Consider the following 17,662-nt stretch of genomic DNA (forward strand, 5'->3'; position numbering starts at 1 on the left):
ATTAAAAAGGAAAAGGGAATAAAATAGTGAGAAAAGAGAATGGACTCACTTTGTAACTTTAGGGTTCAACTACAAATCCTCCTGGTATAAATTTTGGATATAACTTCTGAGCTATTAAAAATATATAATGTACTCGTGGTAAGTATAGTACCCCTAATTCAACCTTTTCCCGATGTTCCGAGACAGAATCCCAACGAACTTAGTCGGGCAGAGCCCTGACATGAGTTATGGGTTCCAGATCAATCGGAAAGGATAGCGGTGATCGGGAGTTACAATACTTAAAACGAGACATGGCTTTGAAGTGAAATATTAAAGATAAAAATAAAAGGTAGAATTCTAAGGAGAGGGGCGACGAGAATTAGAGAGATACAAGCAAAGTTAAAAGTTAGATATGACTCTTATTTATACTGATTTTCCAAAAGAATGGAAAGCATGCATAAGGTCCATGTAGCCTATGCATATTAATTTGTTTTCATACACGTCCACTACTATCATAAATGCATGCATACTTTAGTTTTAGTTTTGATGTGATGCAGGACACGTATACATAGAAATATATATATTAAATATTATGTTTTATTTTATTATTATAAATTATATATGTACACGTATAACACTAGTTAGTTTTATTATTATTCTTATATTCGAAATGTAAGATGGGACACGAAACAAGTTTTCCTTTCAAATATATATATTTTATTGTTATAATTAATTCAGCTGCTTCACTTGCGTATAACTTTTAAAATATGATGTTTTAGAAAATAAAGAATATGTTTTTAGAACGAGAATATTTTTGTCTACATTTTGAACCAAGTTTCATTAAAAATAGAGTAGTTTCAAATATAATGTATTTTGATAATTTAATTATTATACGGTTCCTAGGCTCATCTAGGAACTTCATATTTCTAATAATCAACTTACCCGTAGACTACTTGTCTAATAATATAAGTTTTTATAGACTTTTACTTTATTTAGAAAGGTCACCTATATATAGGTTAATTAATATAATATTTCAACTAACTATATAAAATAGTGTTTAAAACTATTTGGGTTGAATATTTATATTAAAAAATAAACTAGTTAATAGTGGTTAATAAATTTAACAAAACCTATAATTCTTATATAAAAATAGGAATGTTACAATTTGGGATCCGAATATTTTTAAAGTAGTGGTCCCTGTTCAGAATAGAAGTTTCCTCTTAATTAGAGGCACGTTGTCTGGTAATGGGGCTTCCTTAAATCTGGTTAATGTATATGCGCCATAAAATACGGCAGCCAAAAGTCAGCTGTGGGATGAGCTTTCGAATCTGATCAGTTCTTATGAAGGAAAGTGGGTTCTAACAGGTGATTTCAACGCTGTTCGTTCCATCGAAGAAAGGAAAAACTCTAACTTTAAAGTGGCATGTGCAGAAAACTTTAACAAATTCATTTTTGATAATGGATTACAGGAATACCCTCTTCAGGGGCGTAAATTCACATGTATCAGGGATAATGGCAGAAAATTAAGCAAGTTGGACCGTTTTTTGGTATGCTCGGAATTTTTTTAACTCGTGGCCTTTGGCGTGCGCGAGGGTGCTTCCTGGGAGACACTCTGATCACTGTCCTATTATTCTGGAGGTAGTTGATCATAAATTTGGTCCTCGACCATTCCGAATTTTTAGTTCTTGGATTGGTCAGCCGGGTTTTGAGGAAGTAGTTATTGAGGCTACAGAAAGTTTTGTCTCGTTTGGTTCTCTGGATACTTGTCTCACTTCCAAGTTTTCCCATATTAGAGCCCGACTGAAGTCCTGGAGGGATGAAATCTTAGCTAAAGAAAAAGAAAGTGTGAATGTGGCTTTATCCGAATTGGAGGCTCTAGAGAACGATATGGAAAATAGGGACCTAACCGAGGAAGAAGAATGGATTATGGTGTAAAATAGGAAAGTAGTGAAAGAAGTGAACTATAGGAAGAATGTTGATCTTAGGCAAAGATCGCATATGAAGTGGGCTTTAGAGGGGGATGAGAACTCAAAATTTTTTCACGCCTTGGTGAATAATAGGAAAGTTGTTAACACGATTCACGGCCTCAACATTAATGGCGAGTGGTGTTCTAAACCAAAGTTAATTCTGTTAACACGATTCACGGCCTCAACATTAATGGCGAGTGGTGTTCCAAACCAAAGTTAATTAAGAAACAGGCTCTCTCGTTCTTTCGGGATAAGTTTAAAGAGCGTGTTGCTAATAGACCGGAGTTGGTGTGTCAGAACATCAAGATGATTTCTGAGGCGAACCGGAATTTTTTAATTGAGCCTTTTACCGAGCGAGAAATTAGAGAGGCTGTTTTTGATTGTGGGGATGAGAGGGCCCCGGGCCCGGATGGGATGAATTTCCGATTTATTAAACATTTTAGGAACATTTTTAAGGAGGATTTTGTGAAGATTTTCGACATGTTTTACAGCTCTAACGTTATTAACTTAGGAAGTGGGGCCTCTTTTATTGCCTTGATTCCTAAGGTTAAAGATCCGGTTTCGTTAAATAATTATAGGCCCATTAATTTGGTTGGAGTGATTAGTAAGGTGATCTCGAAGGTTCTTGCTAACCGTATGAGGTTGGTTCTTGATGAAGTTATTTCCGACACCCAGTCGGCTTTTCTCAAAGGGAGATACATATTGGATGGCCCGCTTATCGTTAACGAACTAATTTCTTGGATTAAAAAGAAGAAATCCAAGGCTTTCTTTTTAAAAATCAAATTTGAGAAAGCATACGACAACGTGAGTTGGGAATTCGTTGCGAGTATTCTCCAACAAATGGGTTTTCATAATAAGTGGTGTTCTTGGATCATGGGAGTTCTTAAATCGGCGAATTCTTCAGTTTTGGTCAATGGCTCGCCTACTTTCACATTTAGACGCGAGAAGGGTATGAGACAAGGCGACCCACTTTCGCCGTTTTTATTCTTGGTTGTTATGGAGGCTCTGTCTTGTATGATCAGCAATGCTAAAGAAGCCGAGGTTATAAAAGGGATTCCCATTCCTAATAATGGGCCGAACATGTCACATCTCCTTTATGCGGATGATGCTATTGTGATGGGAGAATGGTCTAGAATTGAAATAATTAACATAGTGAGAATTCTTCGTGTTTTTTTATCTTTGTTCAGGTCTTAAAATCAATCTCGATAAGTCCAATCTTTATGGTATTGGAGTGGGATTGGAAGAAACTGGGGGGATGGCTAACGTGGTGGGGTGTAAACCGGATAGTCTGCCTTTCAAATATCTTGGCCTTAAAGTTGGAGCAAACATGAATCGGATTTCCAATTGGCAACCGGTTTAGAGATTTTTCGGGCGCGTTTGTCTAAGTGGAAGTCGCATCTCCTTTCTATCGGGGGAAGGGTGGTCTTAATAAAGTCTGTCTTGGAAAGCCTTCCGACATATTATTTTTCTCTTTATAAAGCTCCTAAGAAGATTATTTCAGAATTGGAATCGTTGATTAAAAGATTTCTGTGGGGAGGGTCAATGGAAGAAAGAAAAATGCACTGGGTCGCATGGGATACGGTCACTCGTCACATAAAAGATGGAGGTCTGGGTTTAAATAAACTTGAATTGGTGAATAGGTCTCTTTTGACTAAATGGGGATGGAGATTCAAGACGGAAGGCAACAATCTTTGGAAAAAAGTAATCGGTGCGCTTCATTCAAATAGGAAGGGGTGGGAATGCATTCCTTTTAAAAAATCGCTTCCCAGAGTTTGGAATAACATAGCAAAAATTTTTATAAACACAAATGTGGCTGGTCGGCCTTTAAGAAACTTCATGAAAGGATCTGTCGGAAATGGAGAAGAAGTGGCTTTTTGGCTCGACTGTTGGCTTCTGAACGAGCCTCTCAAAACTGCGTTTCCGGAATTATTTAGATCTGAAACTGAAAAGAGATGTGCCGTGGCTGATAGAATCAAAGTTCTAAATGGCGAAGTATTATTTAATTGGAGCTGGAACTCGGATTTGTCGTCGGAAGGCTTGGGGAACAGTCTCGATCAACTGTTAGGTGCGCTTACAGGGATGCAGATTACATCTGGAAAGGACAATTGGAAGTGGACCTCCGATCCAGATGGCTGCTTTTCGGTTAAGAATGTTAAAAGGCTGCTGAAGAAGGATTATGCAGCAAACAGACGTTTTGTCGTGGAATGGTGCAGCCGGTTACCGTCCAAAGTCAACATCCATGGATGGAGGCTGGAAATGAACAAAGTACCTACGGCCGAGGCTCTTATGTATCGAAATATTGAAGTTAATGACCCATCGTATCCGTTATGCAGTCCGGAAATAGAGACCGCAGATCACCTTTTCATTGCCTGTTTTATCGCTTCAACGGTGTGGAATGGAGTTAGTACTACATGGTGTAAGATCCCTCAAATTTTCGCGTTTTCTCTTCAAGATCTCCTTAGTATTTATAGCGATCTTGCTGTGTCGGAGAAGAAAAAGGAGGCGGTGCAAGGCATTATTATGGTTTCATGTTGGAGTCTGTGGCGAGCCAGGAATAAGTTTAAGTTTTCGAACGTTCCGGTCAAAATAGAAGGTATTTTAAGTGAAATTAAGGCTTTGAGTTTTTTATGGTTTTCTAAAAGATCGAAACATAAAGGGATAGAATGGAAGGATTGGTGTTCTTTGTAAATATGTAATTTGTAGTTTGTTTCGTCGGCCCGGCTTGGGTCGTCATTGTTGTTAATGAAGTTTACCTTTAAAAAAAAAAAAAAACAAATAAACATGTGATTGTGTGTTTTGACAGCTGGATTTCACATTTCAAAGTGGCATTGAAGCGATTCGAATTCTTTTACTCCAAGGTTTTGATAAGAGTGCAACATTTGTGAATAGTCCAAAGCTTGTGAAGCAAATTCAATAAATAAAATGTTAACGACAAGAAAGACAGACCCTAGAACATTTTGAGATGATTAAGACGATTTTTGGGACATATAACACATTCGTGTATTGCTAGGTATTTGATTAAATTATTATGGAAATGATGTAATTGATTCGTATTATGCAAATATGGCCAATGATTAAGATGTTGGTCTCTTATCAAATGGATGTGCAATAATGTTTCCTTGAATGGTTTATGGTTTCTGTCTACATATTTTAAACATGCGCCTACTCCATGCCATTTTGTTTTTTAATTGTGAATATGTTCTTGGAATCTAAAAGCTAGTTTAGTTTGCCCAGCGGTTGAATGCGTGTTGAATCTATCCCGTTCTACTTTTATTTGAAGATTATATATCCTAGTCGTTTCCTACTCTGATCTACGACATTTGGTATCTGAACCGAATATCCTCATAGTTTGATACCACAATTCTCAGTTCCTGATTGAACATCTGATTCCTTTCACTTAAAACTAATTCCCAAGATCTGCACATGACAATGTATTGTGAAGGTGTAGTATCATGTTTTCGTTAGAAAGGCCGGATGATGTAGACTTGGGTCAACAGGATCCAACCAACTGATTAAAGTGGTTGTTTGGCAGCAGTCATGCATGTCCAAAAGAACCTTAGACCTGGATCAAATGAGGGTAGCCATCCTGGTTGGCCATTATGTACATGGATCGATATTTTTTTTTTGGTCAAAGGTTGTGGTTTTCAAAATCTTTTAAGATAGTTTTACAATATATCTTTTTTTTTTTTTTTTTTTTTTTTTGAACGGCAAATTTGGATCACTGACGGACCACTGGAGTATCATCGTGCCACCAGCAGAACCACCCGATCATATCCATCTCCACTAGGCAATAATGCCTATACACCAATTCAGGAGGAAACCCAATAAATCTGGAAAAAACCCCCTTTGTGGGAATCGAACCCATGACCTAATGGTCATAAGCCTTATCCCACCACCAAGATACCACTAGGCTATAATGCCATGGGTAGTTTTACAATATATCTACGTGCACTTATTTGACTGATATATTTTGACAGTGATGTTATTTCTTTTTTTGAAAGTTGTTCCACAAGAAATATAACAGTAGATATCTTGTCAAAACTAAAAGTTCACGAACAGGAGTGCTTTCGTAAAAAATGAAAAATAAAAAACTTACTTATTATTATTATTATTATTATTATTATTATTATTATTATTATTATTATTATTTTAACCAAAAAGCTCAACCGTGAAGGCTTCTCGCACCAAGGTGGCAATTGACGGGAAGCATCACTATCTAAGGACAAAATTTATGACCCACCAGTGCAATGATAGGTAATTCTTGCGCCATGTTGCACAATATAGGGGTCATAAACTTGGCGAAAAGTGAAACATCAATTCTAATTAAAACGATAAAATAAAAGTTATATAAAACCACAATTCGTACTTACATATAGTATACTAGGTTGGAAACTTAAGTATTACACGAGTTGAATAAATCAAATACTAAATAGGTATTGATGAAGATGTAGAAAATTTCAAAATTTTGGATGGTTTCAAAATTCAAACCATTGGTTAGCTACACTAAGTAGGAATCCAGATTTGATTCAATACTTTAGTTTGATAAAAGTCAAACTAATGATTTCTATATAAGATTTATTTATTAAAATTTAATTAAACAATATTTGACCACACAAAATTATTAATACTTTAGTTTGATAAAAGTCAAACTAATGATTTCTATATAAGATTTTGGTGAGGTATAGATTTTTTTATTATTTTATTTTTTTAAGGCGGTGGGGGGTTTAGGTTTTTGAGTGGTGGTGGGGTGGGGATGGTTATTTAGGTTTTGGGTGGTGGTATAGTGGGTTTAGGTTTTAGGTTATTGGACACTTGAAACTCTATAAATCCTTGTTACACTTCTTACAATTAGGAGTATTTGTAGAATAACTTAATCCTATTAGGTATATATTTGATTAGTTATAAAACAACATTATTTTGATAAACGGGTCATAAACATGCCGTCTCTACATTCACGACCTCCATGGATCAAAACAGAAACAAGATTTAACTGTTCAAAACCTAAACTCAAAGATCTTGAGGGCAAAAGCAAAAGTAGAAATTGAAACTGCAAAGAAACACAAAGCAGTAGAAACTCTAATTGAAACAAATTAGAAATTGGATGCAATATTTTGACCCATTTGACATGTTTCCTTATTAGACCTTTTTAAAACTTTTTACGCGCTCAATATTAAACCTCCCGATCCCCCGATCCAGCCTATTTACAATCAAAATTGCCACCTATATATGAGACCATCTAACATTATTTTCAACAGATAATATGCCTCTTGACTTAAATACACACCTGGTGACGTTAGAGATGCATGGGGGGGGGGGGGGGGGGGTTCTGGATTTTGTAAAGCATAAGCATTTTAGAAACAGTCAAATTTGTTTAGTCATAAAACTATTTAAAAGCAGTAGAAACTCTATAAAAACATGCATCGACAATATACCAACAAAGTGCAAACTGAACTTCTATTGGATAATCAAGTCCTATTTCTTTAAGGGAATGATGCTTTCAACATGACACACATTAGCTCCAACCGGTACGATTCTGTCCACAATAGAATATAAAGCATATCTTTAATGATGATATCAAACAAAAGTAACTACAACTAAAATGAAATATTTTTGTAAATTCGTTGCTAATTTACGCAACTTTCCCCAAGTATAAGAGCATCCACAATGCTATAAACCCACAAACCGACACCTTAGATTCCAAACATCTTTCAAAAATACTTAATTTTTACTACAACACCACACCCTTTTTCAGAATCTATACCCGTTTGTAGCATATTGTAACTCCGGACGAGAGCCATAATAGAGGAGGCTTGGAAATCCAAACACTTCCACATCAGCAGCGTTGTGGATGCTCTAAATATAGTAATAATAATAATAAAATAAAGGCAAATTGGATTTAAATAATCCCAACTCACTGTTATTGGCCAATAATAATCCCAACTCATTTAATCACCAATAATAATCCGAACTATTCACTTTTGTTTGTAAAATACTCCCAGTTAAAAAAACACTAACTAGGTTAAAAATTTGCTGATGTGGCATCTGATGTGGCCCTTTTAGCTGATGTGTCATATGACGTGGCAGTTGATGTGGCATTTTTGATGACGTGGCAGCTGATGTGGCAGTCTATGTTGCATTTTTCGATGACGTGGCAGCTGATGTGGCAGTCTACGTGGCACTTTTCGATTACATGGCAACTGATGTGGCAGGTGACGTGGCAAGCCACATTAGCAATTTTTTAACCTAGTTAGTGTTTTTTTAACTGAGAGTATTTTACAAACAAAAGTGAATAGTTCGGATTATTATTGGTGATTAAATGAGTTGGGATTTATTGTCCAATAACAGTGAGTTGGGATTATTTAAATCCAATTTGCCTAAAATAAAGGGTTGATAGAAATTTGAAATTGGGTGTAACAAAAATACATTTTAGATAGCTTTTGATCTGTTTGACATGTTTCCTTATTATCCTTTTATGTTTATCTGCTCAATATCATACCCCTCAATAATATACTCCAAAACCGGCCCAATAACAATCAAAATGCAAGATTCAGAATACTATAAGAAGATAAATTAACAAAATGCGAACCTGAATTGCAGAAATGAAAGCATGCTAGTTCTGTAACGGAATGAGGCTTTCAACATAACACTTGATTTGCTCCACGTGCACCGATTTTGGGGATAGAAATCGATGACCAAGAGCGAGTAGAATTGATTCAAAAGATCTAGTCTTCATGTTATAGACGGGTACCCTGATCAAATTCTCAGACAACACCCTTGGGGAAAGGATAATCTCGTCCATGCTAATAGAATCAAACGGGTAAGGGCCACCTTCCCCATATTGGATTTGAAACTTGGGGGGTAACGAAACGGTTTCTGTGACCCAAACTCGTTTCTCATAGTCTTGCAACATCCAAATGTGCACTTTGTTCCATTGCTCCACGTTAAAGGGATTGCAACAAGCTAAGCCTAATAAGCCGTTGATTTTTACTAACTTCGCATAAGGATATGTGGACGTTAAAATAGTGTCGCGCGCCGCCTCTGGATGCATGTTAACAATGTAAAACGTCTCTGTTGTTAAATTGAATGCCAAAATTTGAAATGGATTTCGAAGCATCATATGTATGGTGCTATTGACACAAACACTATCACCGGTGCGAACAAAACAACGCCGGGAACTGATACCAAGAGGAAGATCGGCCTCGATCTTTCTCCATGAGTAATTTGAGAAGGAGAAAATCATAATCTCAATTGTAGTAGGTTTAAACAATTCAACATCAATGTACAAAACCTTGTGTTCATTACTTAATTCATCGAACCCAAACAAGTAATAATCACCCTTGTTTTCATCAGTGTAATTCCGTAAGGGAACAGGAGGATCAGGGAGTTTGAAAAACTTGTGTGTGGTAGGGTTAAAAACCAAAGCATACAGCTTACCACAAAGACTATCCCGGGAAGTAAAATAGCCCGTTTAAATGTTCGGCATGATTATTGGCTACGTCGAAGACAGTGTTGTCGAGTTTCATGAGATTAGCGACTGATCCACCGTCATTAGCACCGGAGAAGAAGTATCGTGTGCCAGTGGATGAATCGTGAGCGGTAAAAAATAAAGCGGTGGTACGAGGGCCAACGGCTGAGGGGGTGTTTGGCCTAGCTTTTATTTTTTGGCTTATGCTTATATTTTAAAGTAGCTTATAGCTTATTTTCTATCATTTGATAAGCTCTTTTTAAGTGTTTGGATTAGCTTATAGCTTATTTTCTATCATTCTTCAAATAAGCTTAAAAACCATGTTCAAATAAGCTTATTCAAATTAGCTTATATAAGCTAATAAGCATAAGTTTAAAAAGCTAAAACAAACACCAAATGAAGCTTATTTTGTAAAAAAAAGCTAAAAAAGCTATAAGCTTTGTTAAAAAAAGCTAGGCCAAACACCCCCTGAGTGGAGTTTGTGGAATGATGGACCGGAGATGAGCGATAGCCATGGTTTAGAGACAGATTTGAATCGGAGGATGGATTTCACGGGGATTCTGGAAAGGATATCTTCGATGAGTTCCTCAGGGAATGAATTTTTGGCTTTCTGCGCCGATCGATCATCCGATTGTTCGTCTTCTAGGGTTTCCATCTTCAATTGGTTAAAAGAAGGGGATCGTTGCAAGGGGAATGTGTGACAACCCTCACAAAACCAGGTATCCGTACGACTTAATTAACTATTAATTGTTGCCTAATAACTGTGCTTAACTGAGATTTCTGATAAACTGCTACTTGATTGTTGATATTTGTACATATCTGCATCATACTTTGATTTTTCCGTCACTACACTATTTACTTACTGAACTCTAGTGACAAACATGATGCACAAAAGCACAGTAGCATTTGGACGGATAACCTATTTGAACATGCTGATATAGCCAGCATCAGGCAAACACTGCTTCTAAAGGCCTGAATGAGCCAGAAATATTTTACTACACCCATAGTGTGTGTAGGGATACAAGGGTTGTATAGTTGCGTCTCTAGGAATAAGATACAGAGATTGGATGTGCCTAAAACGTACTCTAAGCACGAAACACAACACTTTTATCAACACACTAGCTTCTAGCTAATTAATAAAGTGCCAAAACATGGGGAAATATTCCTGACACTTTGCAGAATAAATTGTGTCGCTAAAAATATTAATTACGACGCTTAAAGGATTACTTAAGCACTTTAACGGATTACTATCCAACCGAACAACCGGACTATACCCGAAACATACAAATATTGCCAGAAATATTATTAGCCTTTTTCTGAGCCAGTTAGGGTCCCTGATTACCCTAACACCCGCTTTATAACGCGTCACGCAACTAACGGGGTTAATCTCTAAAATAACCAACTTTATGTAACTGAACTCTAACTGAACAATCGAGATCCAACCGGATACCCCCCCCCCTAATGGGATCGGCCACTATGATGTGACAAGGGGAGTACACACTTTTGATTATTATATTAAGTTTCGTGGATATCTAGAGGACTTGTAAACCGTTGGACGATAATCAAAATTTTGTCTATAAAATCAAGACTAAACACATTAGTCTTGACACCACAAATCACCAACACCCAACTCCCTCTTGCTCTCCCTCTCTTCTCGGCCGTAACCCCCCACCCACAACCATCCATCTTTCGGTTCTTGTCTTGCCATTCCAAGCACATACAAGGCATTCGGGTCACGTACGAGGAAGCTTGAAGCAAGCGGAAGTTGAAGGACCTCGTTCATTTGCTTTTATCCACGCCATTTCCGACTAGATTCTTCCCTAGCCCCGAGCTAGAGGTATAACATTTAAAACTTACTCTCGAGCGTATCTAAAGTGGTTAATATGATTTTTAACGGTTAAAAGTTGGAATCATGCGTTTTGAATCTTTAAAGACTACTAAAACTCGAATATCGTTGGATAAAAGGTCATGTCTTGTGTAAAAGTTGTAGTAATCGAATATGTTGGTTATTGAGGCCCGATCTACGATGTGGTGGCTCTTATCATCGTTTAACCCGACCTCGTTAAGATCATGTATCTTAACATAAGCTTGTTTCTAGCGGTACAAGGGTTAAAAGGTGAAACTCCACCACACGGGAAACATGAACTTGTGTAAAAGTGTTTTGACATGTAAAATAGTATTTAAAACGAGCCGATCTACGTATGTACAAGTGGTACATCCGTAGAACCAAGTGTCGAGAAAATCATGTTTTATAAAAGTTGGATGACATGTTAATAAATATGATTTTTACAAACTACAAGTGTATAAACACTCGTGAAACGAAAGATCCGACAAAATAACAATTTTTATAAAAGTTGTCGGGAAGTTGTAAAGGATGATTTGTTCCAAAAACGGGGTTTTTACAAGACTAAACTATTTTATACATAGATCCACTAAATATAAGGTGATCTACATTACGACTTTCGGAAAAATTACAAGTTCATGTAACAACGCGACTTTACATACTAGTCTACAAGATCGATGTGTTAAAACTGGTTTGAAGTATCGGAACTTGATTGGTTGACTAAAGAAATTGTTGAAGTGATTTTGTAAAAGAAAATGATATGCTTGAAAGCGTGGCCACCTCCAGTTACAGGGGAAACTCTGGCGAAATTTTTCTAAAAACCTAACACTTAGAATTATTTACAAGTGTTAAACTATTTTGAAATATTTTCAAATATATTTCGCCATGACTTTATTTATTAAATAATCGGAGGTGGGATTTTCACAAAAACTAAACGTGGTAAATATTTATTCGATAAATATATTTTTCACCACACTGTTTATGATTATTTTGTGAAAATATATAAATATTATTTTAGAGTAAAAATAATATTTACAAACTTTGTCGAACCCAAAATAATACCAACGCCTACACGACAAACATATAAGTTACAACGGTAATTACTATTACCACTAAATCGCCAAAACGTAACTTACGCCTTATCCGGAAATATTCATAAATGCGGATATTGTCAACGTATTATTTTGGAAAGTATTATACGAAGAGAAAATATATTATTTTTGAGAAAAATAATTATATTTTGAGATGAGAAATAAAATATATTAAGTGAGACTTAATATTATAAACGCACATGTATTAAATCCCCCATCCTTGGGAAGGAAATTAACTACCACATATTGTACAAGGAACAGTTGTCTAACTGTTTCCCGAAACTTAAACTATAAAGCTAAAGCACGGCCATCCGTCTAATAGAATTAGCACATGTAGGTCGTTGCACAGCTTTCGGACATTTGGAGTGCTTGATTTAGCTACGCACTGACTGTGAGTTCATGTCCCCCTTTTCTCTTAACTGTTTTCAGTTTTCTAAACTGCGGGGGTGAAATACATGTTACTATGATTATGAATATGTTTATACATGGTATGGTTAGCGTAAGGAGGTTTGTTACTTAGATCATGTGAGTGGGTAGGCGGAAACTTGAGGCCATTAATCCTCATGGTAGGACCGAGGGACAGGAGCGGTAGATCTATCTGGGTGTAGCGAGCCCAGCCACAGGTCCAGCTGAACGGACCTCGGGGTGACTTAGTGCCCGACGCATAAATCCGCTAGGTTTGAGTCATCCCTACTTGCACTTCACACATATCAATGGCCTTGCAAACCATTGGTGATCTCTTTTTCCTTATTTGCTACATACCAGGTTTTTGATAAAGTTAAAGGTTTGTTTACGCACTTTCGCATGAACTCGCTCAACATTATTGTTGATTTTTCAACTTACATGTATTTCAGTAAATTAACGATCTGGCGCGGTATGGCTTGTTTTCCGCTGCATTAGGCCCGAGGTCATCCAGGGTTCGAGGCTTGTGACTCTTTCCTGGACAAGTCACAGTCCCTGAACCATGTTTACTTTAAGTTTGCATTTGTAATGTTTAGACAAAGTTATGGTTGTTGGGTGTTAACCCGTTAAGACAATGTTTAATATTTTTAATATCAATGGATGATCTTGCATATTTTTTAATTCATATAGCTTGTTATGATTAAGCTATGGTATTAAGAAGTCACACCAAATTAACCACGCTTCCGCAAAGCCAGGGTGTGACAGCTTGGTATCAGAGCCCTGATCATAGCGAACTAGGATTCCTTCTCGAGTCTAGACTATGATCACTAGGACTCTCACGAAAACATTTTTACTGCATACCACTTAAGTCCAGATCCAAAACGTTTTTATAAACAAATGTTGAGCATATTTTATTTATTATTTTTAGGCTCAGTCTGGGAGGCTGAGGCTCGGTCTGGGAGACTGAGGCTCGGTCTGGGAGGCCGAGGCTCGATCTAATGGATCGAGGTAGTTGTCTAGTGAGACTAGGGAGTCAGTCTGGGAGGCTGGGAAAGTTTGCTAGTGGGACTAGGGAGTCAGTCTGGGAGGCTGGGAGAATTGGCTAGTGGGACTAGGAAGTCAGTCTGGGAGGCTGGGAAAGTGGCTAGTGGGACTAGGAAGTCAGTCTGGGAGGCTGGGAAAGTTTGCTAGTGGGACTAGGAAGGACAGTCTGGGAGGCTGGGAGGCTAGTGGGACTAGGAGGATTATGTGATTATTACTTGGTAACTTGTGTGATTACCTGATTTACTGATTTTTGTGCATATTTTGTGTTTATGTTACAGACCCATGGACTCACCAGCCACTGGTGATTCAGATACCACCGGACCTTTACCCGTAGTATCGGACGACATTGTGTCTTCAGAGCACGAGGTGCATACCTCCGACTTCACCAGCACCGATGATGATGACTTCCAGCCCTTCGCACTGCCCGACGACGCTGATGAGCATATTGATGACTCCTTGCCCTTCGCTCTACCCGAGGGTGCCTATGAGCCTATTGATGGCGATCCTGCTGAGTATCTTCCCTTGGTAGCGATTCCAGCTCCCATACCCCTTGCTTCTTATCCAGCATACGACTTGCTACCCGACGCCGAGGCTGACGGCGACATTGAGCTCTTTGAGGACGAGCCTTACGAGGATGAGATTCCTGATGCAGCCCCTCTTCCCGCTGGCGATCTTTTGATGATCGCTGGTGCTCCAGCTGAGGACTCGCCCGCCCATTCGCCAGTCCCAGACTCCTTTGAGTCTGTGGCATCTGCACCGTCTCACGAGGTGAGCACGCAGCATTTTGTACATGACTCAGACCCCGATCAGGCATCTTCTGTGTCACACCCCAACCGATGGCGGAAACATCGGGATGAGACGAAGTGTGTAGATTGCTCAAAACGTCATAACACTATGTGACAATAATTAATTTAAATTCAAATTTCATTTCAAAACTAAAAGTCATACATGATTCAAAAGGAAATAACAACATTGTTTCAACAAGTAACATAACAAACAAGAGATAAAATATTCTAGGCGTGTATCTAGTCCACCCTAACTTGTTTCATGAATCATCCATACTTCAATAATCAACCTGCAACATGTATTAAAATAGAGTTTCAATGCAAAAGCAAAGAGCGAGTATACAAGTTTGTTTACATAACATAATAGAATAAAAACTCATATCCAACATGAACATAACAAAATAGTTTCAACGTGCTAGTTTACGTAGTCCAAGTGATAGCCCAAGTTTCCCAATGCGTTTAAGTACCTAACCCAAAGTTTCACGGGAGGTTGATATGTCTCCTCCTAACAATACCCCAAAGACTAACGGGGAGGTGCATTACTCCTATAGCGCTACTATTGTTAAGGCGGAACTACACACAAGAATTAAACGTTCACATTGCACAAAAAGTCTCAAGATTCACAAGTTTCATGTTTCATGTTTAAATGGATAGAGTAAGTTTCAAATAAGTTTCAAGTGTCGTGTGCGTTTAATATAGAATACATGTTGCACCCAAAGTGTTAAAAGTAGAAATGGGTTCGAGTATACTCATGGTTTACAAGTGGTGACTTGAAGTTCCGAGAGCAAGTTTGTAGATGAATTAGTTCGGAGCACCTTGTCCTTCTACACAAGGAAACGTAGGTGTGTGAGTTTGGCGTATACGGAAGATTATAGATTCGGAGTTTTTAAAATATAAAGAAAGTAACATAGGTGAAAATAATCATCTTGTACACATAACTCTTGTTCTTGACACTATTGAAACTCAAAAGAGTTGGTATGATTTCATGGATTCTAAGATCCATTAGAGTCGTAACAAGGCCATGGTCATAGATGATGTAACGTCCACTTAACAAATAACTATTAAGTCATCATCAAGTCTTAGTTACTTAGATGTATACGTATAGAATAACTTAGATATTATATAGTTGTACAAGTCTTAAGATTCAAGCATGAGGTAGGAGATTAATGTCTCCATTTAGGTACCTCTTTGTGTCATAGAATACATACATGAGGTAGGAAGAACAAGCTTCCATTTAGGCACCTCTATTGTTCACCACTACACTTGTTGTTATAAACAACAAGGAGGGTCATGAACATACAAGTATCAAAGTATTAACAACAACTAATCTATAGTAAAACATCAAGTAATGAGTGGATTCTTATGAAGGATAGCCCAAGCTAATCCAACCATCTCACATTCAACAAGTTTCACACTTGAACATTACTTGTGGGTAAAACCCTAATTAAAAACAGAAAGTTTATGAGGTTTTAACCTCTGATTTAGATGTCTCAACCATGTTTTTAAGCCTAACCAACCATAAGAGAGGTTGTAAGCATTAGGACATTGGTTTGAGATGTGTTTCACACAAGTTGGATGAAGTTTGCATAAGTTTGAAACAAAACAGAAAGTTTTTGGTCAATTTCGGAGCAATTCCAGGTCTGATTTCTCCAAGGAGAAGTCAAGGAATCAAACTACATGATTAACCAAGCAAGTAGGAAAAAGAATGAGCAAAAACGGACAAGAAACGAGTGAGATATGCTCACTTTTGTGAAGTAGGATGAATCTGCTCGAACACCAATTTGCAGCTACGTTTTTGGATGATTTGAGAGAGATTTAGATGAGTTTGTAAAGTGTTTAGGACTTGGATTAGTGTGGTATTTATAGGAGAAGGTTTGGGTTAGTTTATGGTTGAGTATTTAATGTTATAACATGTTTAAAACTCAAAACAAACCCAAAATCCCGCTCAAACAGCGAGCTAAAGGGTCTGGTCGCGCTGATCAGGCCTTTTAAGCGAGTGTTTAAATTTAATAAGGTTGGGTTTTGTTCAATAAAAAGGCTGCAGAGCAGCTGGTTTGTGCGCGTGTGACTGGGGTGGCAGACCCGGGTTCGAGTCTGGTCAGCCCCCTTTATTTTTTTGTGTTTGATTTTCAACCTCAGAAGTTACACAACTAGTCCCTGCAGGTTTAAACTTTCAGCAAACTGCACTATTAGTCCCTTAACTTTAATTAACCAAGTTAAGTTGTTATTTAAAAAGGAAAATTAACTTTAAGTTTAAACTAACTAAGTTAGTTTGTATTTACTAACTTAATATCTTTTTTTTTTTTTACAAAAATTAACTTTAATATCTAACGAGACTAACTAGATATTATAAAAATAAAAAAAAACTTTTAAATAACAAAATTAATTATTTTAATTAATTTCATTAGTTTAAACTTGAATAATGACCATATTTATAACGAATAAAAATCTTTAAACGTTTACGTTTCACAAAGCTTTCGAGTTTCACTATTTTACGAGTTTCAATTAGTTTAACGAGCACTGAGCGTAATAACGAATCGAGAGTCTATGATAATATATCGTTCAAACGTGAAATTTGAATACCAATAGCACATAAGTCTAATATGAATACACAACATGATTAAAGTAGTTTCATTTTCGTTAAGATCAATAGTCTCGAATTACAAACGAAACGAAAGTAGGTTACAAAGAGAGTACAAGAGTCTAAATATGGAAAGTACAACATGACTTGCTAAAACGAGAAAGTGCAGAAATGCGGAGCGTTACAGTCTCCCCTCCTTTAGGAAATTTCGTCCCGAAATTTAGGAAGACGTAGGGAAAAGATGAGGATACTTCGACTTCATATCCTTTTTGAGTTCCCAAGTAAATTCAGCGCCACGTTTTCCTTCCCATCTAACCTTAACGATAGGAATTTTACTGCGCCTTAGTAACTTGACTTGTTGATCCACGATTTCCACAGGTTTTTCCACGAAATGCATAGTTTCATTGATTTGAAGATCTTCGAGAGGAACTTGAAGTCCTTCATCAGCGAGACATTTCTTTAGGTTCGAGACGTGGAACGTTGGATGAACATTGCTGAGCTCTTG

At 37.3% G+C, this 17,662-nt stretch overlaps 1 protein-coding gene across 2 annotated transcripts in view; it reads left to right on the plus strand.

The window, feature by feature from the left end:
- The window catches only part of LOC110941011 (peptidyl-tRNA hydrolase, mitochondrial), a 45,362-nt gene extending 40,349 nt beyond the window's left edge, over positions 1-5,013 (plus strand). Inside the window, exons 1-2 of one of the 2 annotated variants that reach the window (XM_035990110.1) lie at positions 1,104-4,539; positions 4,750-4,838. In XM_035990110.1, coding sequence (XP_035846003.1) covers positions 3,489-4,539; positions 4,750-4,778 — 1,080 coding nt within the window. In that variant the 5' untranslated portion in view covers positions 1,104-3,488 and the 3' untranslated portion in view covers positions 4,779-4,838. Of the gene's footprint in view, positions 1-1,103; positions 4,540-4,749 lie in introns of those variants that run through there. The other variant, XM_022182612.2, reaches the window with a different exon arrangement.
- Positions 5,014-17,662: the final 12,649 nt, after the last annotated feature.

Source organism: Helianthus annuus, chromosome 5 (genome assembly GCF_002127325.2).
Source record: "Helianthus annuus cultivar XRQ/B chromosome 5, HanXRQr2.0-SUNRISE, whole genome shotgun sequence".
NCBI classification, from domain to species: Eukaryota; Viridiplantae; Streptophyta; class Magnoliopsida; order Asterales; family Asteraceae; genus Helianthus; species Helianthus annuus.